General features: G+C 29.0%; 5 protein-coding genes across 6 annotated transcripts; 3 read left to right on the top strand and 2 right to left on the bottom strand.

The window, feature by feature from the left end:
- Positions 1 to 346: 346 nt before the first annotated feature.
- On the top strand, positions 347 to 1,764 carry LOC141534116 (beta-1,3-galactosyltransferase 1-like; the record flags this gene model as incomplete). The annotated part of the gene is made up of 2 exons (XM_074253253.1): positions 347 to 770; positions 899 to 1,764. Coding segments are annotated over 2 exons (774 nt in total), but the record flags the coding sequence as incomplete, so codon positions are not given.
- Positions 1,765 to 2,259: 495 nt separating this feature from the next.
- Positions 2,260 to 3,715, top strand: Dpck (Dephospho-CoA kinase). Its single transcript, XM_074253666.1, has 3 exons — positions 2,260 to 2,507; positions 2,570 to 2,861; positions 3,132 to 3,715. The coding sequence occupies exons 1-3, from the start codon at positions 2,396 to 2,398 to the stop codon at positions 3,430 to 3,432; spliced, it is 705 nt and encodes a 234-aa protein (XP_074109767.1). The 5' UTR covers positions 2,260 to 2,395; the 3' UTR covers positions 3,433 to 3,715.
- A 139-nt stretch (positions 3,716 to 3,854) lies between these two features.
- LOC141534339 (zinc finger CCCH domain-containing protein 10) lies at positions 3,855 to 5,940 on the bottom strand. Its single transcript, XM_074253649.1, has 2 exons — positions 5,145 to 5,940; positions 3,855 to 5,064 (listed from the first exon to the last, which is right to left on the bottom strand). The coding sequence occupies exons 1-2, from the start codon at positions 5,684 to 5,686 to the stop codon at positions 4,284 to 4,286; spliced, it is 1,323 nt and encodes a 440-aa protein (XP_074109750.1). The 5' UTR covers positions 5,687 to 5,940; the 3' UTR covers positions 3,855 to 4,283.
- Positions 5,941 to 6,079: 139 nt separating this feature from the next.
- On the bottom strand, positions 6,080 to 9,853 carry Slmap (Sarcolemma associated protein). The gene has a single exon (XM_074253608.1). It carries the CDS (start codon positions 9,617 to 9,619, stop codon positions 7,235 to 7,237), a length of 2,385 nt encoding a protein of 794 aa, XP_074109709.1. The 5' UTR covers positions 9,620 to 9,853; the 3' UTR covers positions 6,080 to 7,234.
- Positions 9,854 to 10,508: 655 nt separating this feature from the next.
- LOC141534347 (G patch domain-containing protein 11) lies at positions 10,509 to 12,401 on the top strand. Of its 2 annotated transcripts, XM_074253661.1 has the most exons (4): positions 10,509 to 10,618; positions 10,869 to 11,076; positions 11,177 to 11,414; positions 11,766 to 12,401. In XM_074253661.1, exons 3-4 carry the CDS (start codon positions 11,180 to 11,182, stop codon positions 12,329 to 12,331), a joined length of 801 nt encoding a protein of 266 aa, XP_074109762.1. In that variant the 5' UTR covers positions 10,509 to 10,618; positions 10,869 to 11,076; positions 11,177 to 11,179; the 3' UTR covers positions 12,332 to 12,401. The 2 variants fall into 2 exon arrangements, with proteins under 2 accessions (XP_074109762.1, XP_074109763.1); XM_074253662.1 differs by lacking the exons at positions 10,509 to 10,618; positions 10,869 to 11,076 and having other exon boundaries at positions 11,116 to 11,414.
- Positions 12,402 to 12,494: the final 93 nt, after the last annotated feature.

The following is a 12,494-nucleotide window of genomic DNA, read 5'->3' as shown; positions in this document are numbered from 1 at the left end:
AATCAATAATTAAACCTTAAGAAAAATTTTAATCAATAACCTTCAGTATTGTTATTTAAATTTCCTTGTTTATATTTTTATCAATTTTTATAAATAACAATAAATTTGAGATTATTTACAATTTTTAATTCTCGGAAAGAAGAAATAATTTAAAGTAATACAATAGGTTGTTGAATATATTTATACTTTTTGATTAGTTACCATAGAGTAGAATTTTTTTAGTATTTATCGAGTGAACAAGTCTTGGATTATTTATTTTAACCAAGGACAGTCTTGCAATAATTATTTTTGTATATAGTATTTAAAAAATTTTTTCAATGAAGATTATTAAATTAAAATTATTAAAATTTTAAGGACTCTGATAACAAGTCCTAAATTTCCATGTACATCGCCTTACCTTTTGATTATTGTTCATTCTGCGGTAGCCAATGCAAAAGCGAGAGTGGCAGTTCGAAACACCTGGGCTAATAAAAAAAATTTATATTTTAAATATTTCAAATCTTTAAATAAAACTATTGAAGTTGCGTTTATATTGGGCAAAAGTAAAAACAAAACGCTGAATAATTTAATCTTAGATGAAAATTCTGTGCACGGTGACATTATTCAAGAAGATTTCGTTGATACTTACAACAATTTAACTATAAAATCGATGATGATGTTGAAATGGGTGATAACGAAATGTCGTCGAGCAACATTTATTATGAAAACAGATGACGATGTCTTCGTAAATATTCCAGTTTTAATGAGAGCATTGAAGACATCAAACACATAACTAGACTTTTAATGGGTCACATATTAATTGATCCCCCACGAATAACCGATCCTGAAAATAAATGGTAGCAATAAATTACTTCTTTTGTAATTATTAAAATTAATATTTTACTCACATAAATTGCAGGTACGTTCCAGACTATATGTTCTGGGAAAAAAAACTATCCAAATTTTATCGCAGGCCACGGTTATATTATGAGCTCAGATGTTGGATTAATTCTGTATAAAACGGCTTTGACAACTCCATTTATCCACATGGAAAACGTTTATTTAACAGGAATTTGTGCTAAAAAAGCTAATTTAAGTCATATTACTTATCCAGACTTTGAATATTGGTATCCACCATTTTTAGTAAAATTCTTATTTACAGGGCCTGGAAATTCTATTATTGTACATTGTGAAGATATTTTCGAAATGCATAAAATTTGGAACGAATTAAATTATAATAACATCGTTTCGTTTTTACATTTGACATGATGACAATGAAATTAACGAACACTTGTCAATTTTTTTTAATTTCTATAGCAACTAAAATTACACTGAAGTTGACAGATATTAGAATTTTTTTTATATTTTTATAGCAATTAAATCATTATGAAAAAAATTTAATAAAAAAATCTCACATGCAAAAATTAAAAATAATTATAAGTAAAAATTTTGAGATTTTTTTTTATAAAAAAAAAAAATTGACGGGTATAACTTCAGTATCATCAATTAAATTATTATAAAAAAATTCCTCACCATTCTAGAAATGTTTTTTTTTGTAATTGATTTTTTTAAAAAATCAAAACAATTGTAAAATGTCAGCTGATTTTAGTTTCACTCGACATATCACTAATTTATATCTTCATCTTCGCAATTATTTATTTTTAATTTAATAATTCTTACTTGATTGATGATCCTCGTTCAGATGAATAAAAATTTTAGATGTCATTAAAATAAGTAGTCACTTGATCATTTTTTAATTTTATTTAACAAAAAAATGTTTCTAGAAAAATAATTTATAAAAATTTGATTTTTAATTTTTTTAAATTTCTACATGTCAATTTTTTTTTCTACTTTTTTTGCGATAATTTATTTGTTAAAAAAATTCATAAGATTATTAAATATCTGCTAAATTAATTTTAATAAATTTTAGCCCCTAGAGGCGATGACACTGAAGTTAACAGATATTAAAAATTTTTTTAGAATTTTATAGCAATTAAATTAATTAAAAAGTTCCACATGTAAAAATTAATAAAAATTACAAGTGAAAATTTTTAGAAGCACTTTTTTATTGTAATTGATTTGTTAAAAAAATTTTTAACATTGATAGCTGACGGCTAATTTCAGTATTATTAGGCGCTACAAAAATTTAAAATTTCTGTTTCCTCCTTTCAGCTGTTAGAGGCGCTGTTGTCGAGGTTAATGTGCTTGCCGTGTCGGTAAGACTAAATTCTATCTGGTGAGATATCTGAATAACAACACAGAAGAGACAAATGTATATAAACATAATAATAATCTTGTAGCAAAAGCGTTTACTGGGACAAGTTTATTGAAACCCGTAACGAATTATTAATTTATCGTAGTGAATTGAATAATTATTTATAATTTATGTTGAATAAGTAAGTAAATAGAATAAAAAATGTTTATCGTCGGCCTGACTGGTGGGATAGCCACTGGCAAAAGTACTGTTTGTGAAATATTTCGTGAACATGGAATTCCTGTGGTGGATGCTGATGTTGCAGCTCGACGAGGTTAGACATTTTTTAAATAAAATTTATAAATTTAAATAATTTATTTAATGAATTTATTACAGTTGTGGAACCTGGTAAAACAGCCTGGTCGAAAATAAGAAAAGAATTCGGTGACGAAGTATTTGATGATGATGGCTATCTCGATCGGAGTAAACTCGGTGATTTAATTTTTAATGACATTGAGAAAAGACGGAAATTAAATGCAATAACTCATCCTGAAATTTATAAAGAATTATGGTGGGAAACGTTAGATTATTTCTTCCAAGGATATCCATATATTGTTATGGATTTACCGCTGCTATTTGAGACTGGAAAAATGCAAAATTATTTGTATAAAATAATTGTCGTTACTTGGTAATTATATTATGTTGTAATTTACTTATGGTTATTCTAATTTTTATATGACATTAAAGTTAGCTGTTATTTGACAATTTTTGAATTTTCTTTAACAAAAAAATTTGTTCTAAAAAATTGCAATTTTAATTTATTAAAATTTCTACAAGTCCATTTTTTTGAATAAAATTTTTTTACTATAATTTATTTGTTAAAGAAAAATAAAAAAATTGTAAAGTGACAGCTAAATTTAATGTCATTTTATTCTAATTAAATAAATTTTTATTTCAGTGAAGAAGACCAACAACTTGAGCGTTTAATGAAACGATCAGATATTGATGAATCAAAGTCTAAACAACGAATAACTTCGCAGATGCCTCTGGACAAAAAAATCGAGCAAGCTAATTTTGTAATTGATAATTCTGGTAGCCGAGAAGAAACAAAAAAGCAAACAATTAAAATAATAAATCTTTTAAATAGTTATAAGCAGCACTGGCGAATTCGCTTTACACTTGGTGTCTTCTGTGTTGTATTAGTGGGAGGAATTTACTGCCTGGCAACTCGATTTCTTATGGATGGCTCTACTCAGTGACACAATTGTAAAAAATAGTTACATAATTATCAATTCCATTGGCAATATTAGTTGGTTAAATTTTTTTAATGGACATTTATTTACAATATAATTTAAATAAATTCCAATTCTATAATTTTTTTTCTCAAGTCACTTCCGAATATTTTTAAAAACAAAAAAATTCAAATTGTCATTGTAATTTTTTTTTTTTATTAAAGTAAATATATTAAGACTATTTACAATATAAGAAAATTCGATACAATCGTATCTTGAACCTTAAATAATAAATATGCCTAAAAACTAATCTAATTTTTATATACATTTTTTTGCTGAGAACTATCGCTACAATAGTGATCATTTTAATTAAATATTAACATTTTCAAACCCCGAAATATTTTTGCCACCTGAGAGTTATAATTTAATATAATATTTTTTTAACAACAATAATTATGTTATCTAATTGATAATTTACTTTGATTACAATATTATTTTTAATATTTAATGAATTGACTTTTAAATTAGCTATAAAATTTTTTAATTTTATAATTTACAAATAATAACAATCCAAATTTAAAAATCATTGTTTTAATATTCAAATGGCATTGATTTGTAATTAAATAAACCAAATAGTTGTTAATATAAAATAACATTAAAAGCTTCTCATATTATCACTTTAATATTAAATATTAACAATAAATTCCTATCAATAATTATTTTTTTAAAAAACCAATAACAGGTTGAAGAAAAAAAAATAATTTCTTCAATTATCATTTAAAAAAAAAAAAAAAAAAAAAAAAAAAAAAAAAAAAAAAGATTATTAAAACTATTAATATAAATATAAATAAGGCAAGTTAATAGACTAATAGATGGATTTATTGGAGCACAGGTCGAAGTTCTTGAGTCATAATCGGATAGGACACCATCGGAGCAGTAGCTCCAGAAATAGAAAGCGGCAAGTTCGCTGATTGTTGAGGATTTTGGGGCTGCTGGTTTGCCGACTGAGGTCCAGAGCCACTCATGGTGATAGTTTGCTGGGCCATCGTTACAATGGGCGGAGGAATTGACACTGGAGCCATTGACACAGCAGCAATCGATACAGGAGTAACTGTGGCAATGCTAACTGGAACAGTTGCTACACTAGCTGTAACAGTCCTTAAAGTCCCGGCAGCTACTGCTGCGTTGACCATTTGCTGGGGTGTTGGGGCTTGCGAAGGTGGGACAGTGTTAGTGATCGTTACTGCGGGAACAGTGACTGACGTAACATTGGCCGTTCGCTTGCCAGACATTCTCAACTGGGCATTCTGGTCAAGAAGAAATTCATTTGTTGCCGTTAAATCACTGACTTGCTTTTTCAATTCGTCTATTTTTTTTCTGAGCAGCGAATTTTCGTCTTCAAGAACTATCGCCCGGGCCTCGTTCCTCGCGATCACAGGATAATAATATCCAGGAGTCACTGCTGAATGAGCAGTCGTGTGTTGACCTACAATAGGAGAAGTTTCAAAGTGCAAGATAGCTTCACCACCTGATATTATTCTTCTTTTTGGCTCCGGGGGTCCGCCGATAAAATCGTTTGATTGTGGAGAAGCTGAGTAGCCTCCATGACCATTATTATTTGTTAAGACATGTTGATGATCTTCAAATTGCCAGTGTACACTTAAAAAAAAAAAAAAAATTTTTTTTTAATTAAATTTAAATTAAAAGAAGAAAAGTGTCATTAAATAATCAGTACTTACTTTCTGTCTAACTCTTCAAAGCCATTGCGGATCCGATTGTCATTGTGGTTAGTCCCATTGAAACAATGTTGGGAGCGTACTGGCTGATTAATCATCGGTGAAGCTACATTAGTATGCTGTGGTTCTTCTTTTTTATAATGTCTAAATTTACAATTCACCCGCTGACAATTACCCTTCATGAAATCTTTGCATAACGGGAATTCTGTTTTCTCACTATTGTTTTTTAATCGTGCAATTATGTGTGCTGGCAGTTCACCGGTAGCACGAAAGTGCTTTTCTTCGCTCTCTGTACAGTGAAGAAATTTACAGCCAGGCCAGTTACACATGCCGTTTTGAAAATCATGGCAAAATGTGTATTCTTCTACTGGAGAATCACCAGAACGCTCGTGAAGATACTTACATCTTTTACCTCGGTGACAAACATTCCGCAAAAAATCTCGGCACACTCGACTATTAGGTGGCGATTCACTTCCACCTGTTGTTATTGATGTACCACCTGCCATTTTATTTTCTCCTGGTGAACTTTTTATTTTTCGCTTCATTCGTACTCCATCGCTTTATCCTGAAAAAATTATTTTTATTAAAAAATTATTTTTTAAATTCTAAATAAATCTAAAATTCTAATTATAAATTTATACAAAGATATATTACACTTCAAATTATTTCTACCATTAATCACTGATTCAATTAAAACTAGTGTGTCAAGAATAGAATGTCTGATGAATTTTAATGAAATTTATTTTATTCAACTTTTTTATGTTCATAGTAATTGTTACATAATAGCAAGATTGATAGTATAACAATATTATTTATATACAATATGAATTCTTATTGAGTAATTTTATGTGAAATAATTTTTTTTATGAAAATTATAATAATTAAAGTAATACATATACCTTTTAGTATTTATAAATGAAATAAAAACAATAAAAATATTTGTGTTATGATTTTTTGTTGTATTTATTGATTGACTTTATCATTAATATTATTTTCAATAGTATAAATTATTTAAGTTAAGCGAACATAAAAAATAACACATGGCACTCTACTTTCTACATTTACAATAGAGAATAACAAAAAAATGTATAGAAAATTTAATTACATAGTTTTTAAATTAAGGCCAGTGAAGCATCAAAAGACATGCTCATAGGCTTTTGTTTGTTTTAACATTTTTATTTTATTAACTTATTATTTTCCCATTAATTAGTATTAATCATCTTTTTGATCTCTAACTCTACAATACAATGTTAAATATAAAATTTTTATAAAAAAAAATAATACTAAATACAAAAAATTGTATTGTTTTTTTTTTTTTTTTTTTTTTGTGTGTAATTTATATTTAAAGTCATTTATTAAATGATCCACTATTAACTTATATTATATACTTATATTAATCGTAAATAATAATTATAACTATGTCTTGTATTGAAAATTAAAAAAAAAAAAGATAACAAAATTTTTTTAAATGTTTACAAATATTGAAACTAATAATTATAAATATTTTAATAAAAAATAAATTATAACAAAAGAAAAATGTAATAACATAAAATTAAACTTAAACATTAGATGATATATATTATATTTACATTTAATAATAAATTTAAAGACGCAAAAAAACAATCTAAAAATAATCAATGATAAACAATATCTAATAATAATAAAGGAACATATTTGTTTTTATTTTTCGTTTAGTATAATAAAAAAAATTTTAATTGATATTAAAATTGGCAGCTTATTACACATACAAGTATTGTCCTTTGATTAATATCTAATCTAATTACATTTTTAATTAAACACAAAACTTAAATTTTACAGTACGTGGTTTTATTGTTTTTATTGACTGCAATGAGTCATTAGCGTATTTATTATTCACTGATACAAAAATTTTATCCTTAAATTAATTAATTACTTATTAAATATTATTTTGAAATATTCGCAGTGTTAGATTAATTAAAATACAATGAATATTATTTAATACGAGTATTTACAACAATCGATGAAAGAATATGATAAATATAATTATTCAATCTCGTGTTTAATTTACTATGTACATAATATATCTGATTTAATATCAATTAATATTGAGTCAATTAGAACATTTTTTCCATGAGTAGCCACAAAAAGGCAATTAATATTGGTGCAATATACTGGATAGGAACACTGTAACTGGTGTTGATAAAATCACCACACTCAGATTTCAAAGTAGCATACTGCTTAGCTAGATCATTTTTATATTCATTACACGTATTAAATTTCTCTTTAAGAATAACCAATTGTTCATTTATTTCTTGCATACGGGACTTTTTATTTTTAGCCTTGTAATATAACTCTTTAAGTTTATCAACTAGCAAATCGCTGGATTCATTGACAAACCAACTACGCACTAGTTCCAACTCTTTTTTAACAGCTAGTTGAGCTTCTGCATCATCATCATTATCCAGTGAGTCAAGGGAAGACATAAACAAATCAAGAATATACTCCCGAGTGTGCAGAGACTGAGATGAGCAGTCACAAGCAGTCTTTCCAACTGGCTTCAGTGTCTTTATGTAATCTCCATCCGTTTCTTCCTTTTCTTTTTCTTCAACGACCTCTTCTTTGGCGTCATTAACTTCTAAATTTTCATTATCAGCGCTAAATTGATCCTTGTCTGGCTTAATTAACGTGGACGGCGATGATGACAAGGCAGAAATAGTATCCTTAGAATCATTAGATTCCGATGATTCATCCTCAATATTATTATCATTTGAATGATGATGATAATGATGATGATAGCTCTCAATGAGTTCTCTGCCGTTGTCATCTGCAAATGTAACTTCTAATTTATTAGTGACTTCCGATTGCTCCTCAGTCAGACTAGCATTATTTACTGGTTTCATTTCAACAACTGACTTTTCTTCATTGGACCCTTCGCTACCAACCAGACTGTGCGTGTCTTCGCTTGTTGTACTAGAGCTATCATAATTAACTTCAGAACCAGCGTCGTCATCCTGCTCCGACTTTTCCGTGTGATTTTCATCATTTTTACCGTTAATAGTTGTTCGCGATGACGGCGGTACAATGTATTTCGCAAAATCATCTTCAGCGTTCCTTAACAACCCAAACTCAAGATCATTGAAGGTCTTCAATTTATCCGGCGAGATATCAATCGTCTCAGTCTCGGCTATCATACCATTAAGTGTCTCAAGAATGGCATTTATTATTTCAATTGGATTGACACCATCTTTTGACTCTTCAGACATTAATTTAGCGTTAATATCTTTGAGCGTTTGCATATAATTTTTAAGGCCAGTTATTTTTTTATGAATTTTCATAGAATCAAGACGATTCATATCAAGTTTATGATGAAGTACTTGACCAATTTCCGAATGATGATTTACTTTTCGGGTCAAGTCTTCTTTCTGCTGCAAAGCACGCTCGACCATCTCTCTGGAAGCTTGTTCTTTATCCGCAAGTGTAGCTTCTACCTGGGCTAAATTTTTTTGCGCATTCGAGTACTTGGCAGCAAGCTCCTGCAATTCTATCTGAGCGTGTTTAGCAATCTCATGCAAACTCTGGCATTCTTCTTCAGTTTCATTCAAACGACTCTCAAGATTTATCAATTTTTCCGTAACTTGAAGTTTTTCCTGGTGAACTTTCTCCAACGCTTCTTTTGCAGCTATCTGGTATTGTGATTTTTCTTCCTCCAGCTTCAATATTTCATTTCTGACTTTGTCTTCGCTGTAATTTTTCGTATAAACAATGAGCTGACTTTCAACGGTTTTTATCCTTGACAAGAGACGGTCTTCATCAATCAAGGCCTTCCAAGACTGGCTAGCGGCTTTCTTGGTATTGTCAACAAGCTTCTCCAAATAAGCCAACTTTGACTGAAGAACTTTCTCACGTCTGCTCGCCTCTTGGAGATATTGATTAAGTTTATAAAGATCCTCAAGCGTAACGTCTCCAGCGGCGCTGGTCATGTACATGCTCCTGCTTGCTTTAGCCTCCTTACCGTCTGGTAAATATAACTTTAAAGTGGCGATAATGCAACCGTGGGTTACTTTTTTAGTACTCTCCACCACGTCAACGCCAAATTGCACAATATCACCCGAGCAAACTTCTTTAGCTGGTGACTCGGAGCCCGTGGAGCTGAGCCGTTGATTATTGATGAATGTGCCATTGCTACTTCTGGTGTCTTGGAGAAAAAACTTACCGGCGTTGTACCACAGCAATGCATGGTTCCGTGACAATACTTTGCAGTCGAATATTGCATTATCATTAGCAGCACGCGTTCGAGCAACAGACCTACCTATTTTAACAGGTTGATCCAAATTAAGTGTCCTGTCTTGAAACGCGTGGGAATTATCCCGACACATAAGTATACCTTTGGCAGTCATTTTATTATTATTATCCACCACAGTACCGGAGTTTAAGTTACTGTCATTTTGGTTTGAAGGAAAATTGACATTTTGTATCCACCCACTGCTTGCCACAACCATAGCCACACTTGATCGGCTTTATTTATTATTTAAACTCAGTTTAAACCTTTAAACAATCCACTAGGTAATTTAGTTTATTTAAATTCTTGACAAGTCAAGATAATTACCGAGTCCTTTGGATAAACAAATTGAGGTTAACAATCATTTGTCTATTCTATTAGATCAATTGAAATATTTTCAAAGAAATCTAATAGGGCGTAGGCCTCAAGTCTCCGCATGATATTATTCAAATCGTAGAATAACGCCATCCACTCGCTTGCCTAGAAAATAATAACCAAGTTCACTTGTTATAATCATACTCGATAAATTTAATATTTTAAAAATACTATCCTGTATGGATTACTTTCAATGTTATTATTAACCTTTATTTTTATAATTATTATTATTACTATTTTTTTATCACACCATCCAAGTTGCTTTCCACGAGTGTACTATTTTTAGCTTATCCATCTAATCATTTTGATTGAGGTGTTAGTATTTGCATTTGCGTTGTATTACATTGCAGATTTCAAACACTAAAAATCACTTATCATTCAAACTAATAAATAAATAAATAAATAAATAACAATAATTATTATTACGAGTATGTATGAGTCTATTTGACATGAATTATTAATTAATACTGCATCAAATACTTTAAATCCAATTAACCTCTTTTTTCACTTCCTCTTCCTAGTAGTAATTTCTTCTTTTTTTTTTTTTTTTCTTCTTTTGCCAGAATATTATTTTTTTTTCTTCTCTCAGCTCGTGACCTTTTAGACACGAGTTAATTATCAAGATGACTTGATACTTGGATGATAATGATAATGATGGTAGTCAGGTAAACTGGCACACCAAGACGTCAATGATGAATTTATTTATAAGAAAAAAAAAAAAAAAAATAGTTTTTTTTTTTTTCTTTAACAAGAGACACGATTGGTAGTAAGGTACTTGGAGATATTGCTACACATTTCCAACCATATTCCACACGGACAACACACACGTTAAAAATAACACTTGGTATGTTCACAAATAAATAATTATTTATTGATAATAATAATATTCGTCAATAATGAAACTGATGCCCGTAAAACAATATTTAATAATTGTCAATAGCGATAAATATATACTAAAATGTTAAGTATGAAGCGTAATTGCTCTGACTAAACGACCAACGACAAAATACTTGTTTTGCGTTTCATCGTTCCCTTTTATTTTTTTCTTTTCTTATGTATGTATTTTTTTAACTTTTTTTTATCATTAAATCCAGTGTTTCGTGTTCATTGCTGCTGGTTTACGGCTAGTTTCAATTTAACCATATTCCTTCCGTCTAAAAATCGACCTGCCGAATATTTACGAACCGAGCCGAAGATTTACGTTCACGCGCAACTTTACTGCGCATGTCATTCTAATTTTTGGATCAATGTTTTTTAAAATGGTTGTAACGTATTTTATGTCAGCAAATTTTAACACTACAGGTGAGGTTATATTATTTGATTATTATTAATTATTATTATTATCATTATTGCCTTTTTTGTTAATTTTTAATTTAATAAATATTTTGGTTTAATTTTTTAGATCATGTCTGACGAAGATGATTATATGTCAGATAAATTTCTTGAGAGTCTTCAACAAAATGCTAACAAAAGCTCCACAAGTTTAATTTATAAACAATCTGAGAAAAGGCGGCTTGAAATAGCCAAACGAAAAGCTGACAATGATGCCAGGACTAGAGAAAAAAATAAATCTTCACGAGTTATGGAAAAAGAATTGAGAGACAAACAAATGTCTGAAGAATTAACATCTGATAATAAGGGTAATTTTTTATTATATTATAATGAATGAAACTGAAGTTGACAGACATTAGATAGACATTTTTTTTTTTATTTTATGACAATAAAATTGTTGTGAAAAAAATTTAGTAAAAAAATACACGTGTAAAAATTAGAAAAAAATTTTAGAATTTTTTTTTTTTTGTAATTGATTTGTTATAATTCTAAAATGTTCATTTAAATTTATAAAACACTTGTTCTAGAGTCGATTGAATTAAATAAATAAAAAATGAAAAATAAAAATTGACAGTTGTCAGCTAACTTCAGTATCATTATGATGAATGTCAATTTAATATAAATAATAATGATGTTGATTAATTAAAAAATTATTTTAGGTTTTGAAATGTTAATGAAGATGGGCTATAAACCTGGTCAAGGTATTGGGAAAAATCTCCATGGTTCTTCGGAACCGATACCCATAAATATAAAATCTGATAGATCAGGCTTGGGTAAAAGTAACAACTTTAGTTCGATTAATAGAAAAAAAATAAATCCGACCGCTAAGCTGGAGAGCATGAAAACCGAGGACTTTCGCGACAGAATAGCGATGAAAAAATCCCAACAGTTGCTGGAGATCGATTTATTTAAAAGCCAAAAAGTGTGTGAACAGTTGGATACTAAAAGTGGTATCAACGAACCCGTTGAGTTATGGTACTGGCCTAAAGTGGAGAAAGAAAAAAAATCTGATGAAGAAAATGAAGATGGAGATGAAAATAAAGATGATAAAGATGATAATAATGATGATGATGATACTACTGAAATTCCTGCTGTGGAGAAATTACAAATAATAAATAAATATTTGAGAGATAAATATTTCTACTGCATTTGGTGTGGTACAGATTATAATGATAGCGATGATTTAGCTGATAATTGTCCTGGAGATACGCGCAATAATCATTAATTATTTTTATTTATTTAATTTATTTATGTTTTTCAATTTTAATTAATATAAAATAAAAGTATTGTCATCAGCTGATTTAGAAAATTATTGTTTGATACTATTAACACCTAGCGGGAGTTAAATCATCGCAATGGGTGGGCAAAAAATGTCTTATAAAACCTGA

Source organism: Cotesia typhae, unplaced genomic scaffold, assembly GCF_013202065.1.
Source record: "Cotesia typhae breed Kobodo isofemale line unplaced genomic scaffold, CoteBio_Ctyphae scaffold_13, whole genome shotgun sequence".
Taxonomy (NCBI): Eukaryota; Metazoa; Arthropoda; class Insecta; order Hymenoptera; family Braconidae; genus Cotesia; species Cotesia typhae.
This window is presented reverse-complemented; position numbering and strand designations above follow the sequence as displayed.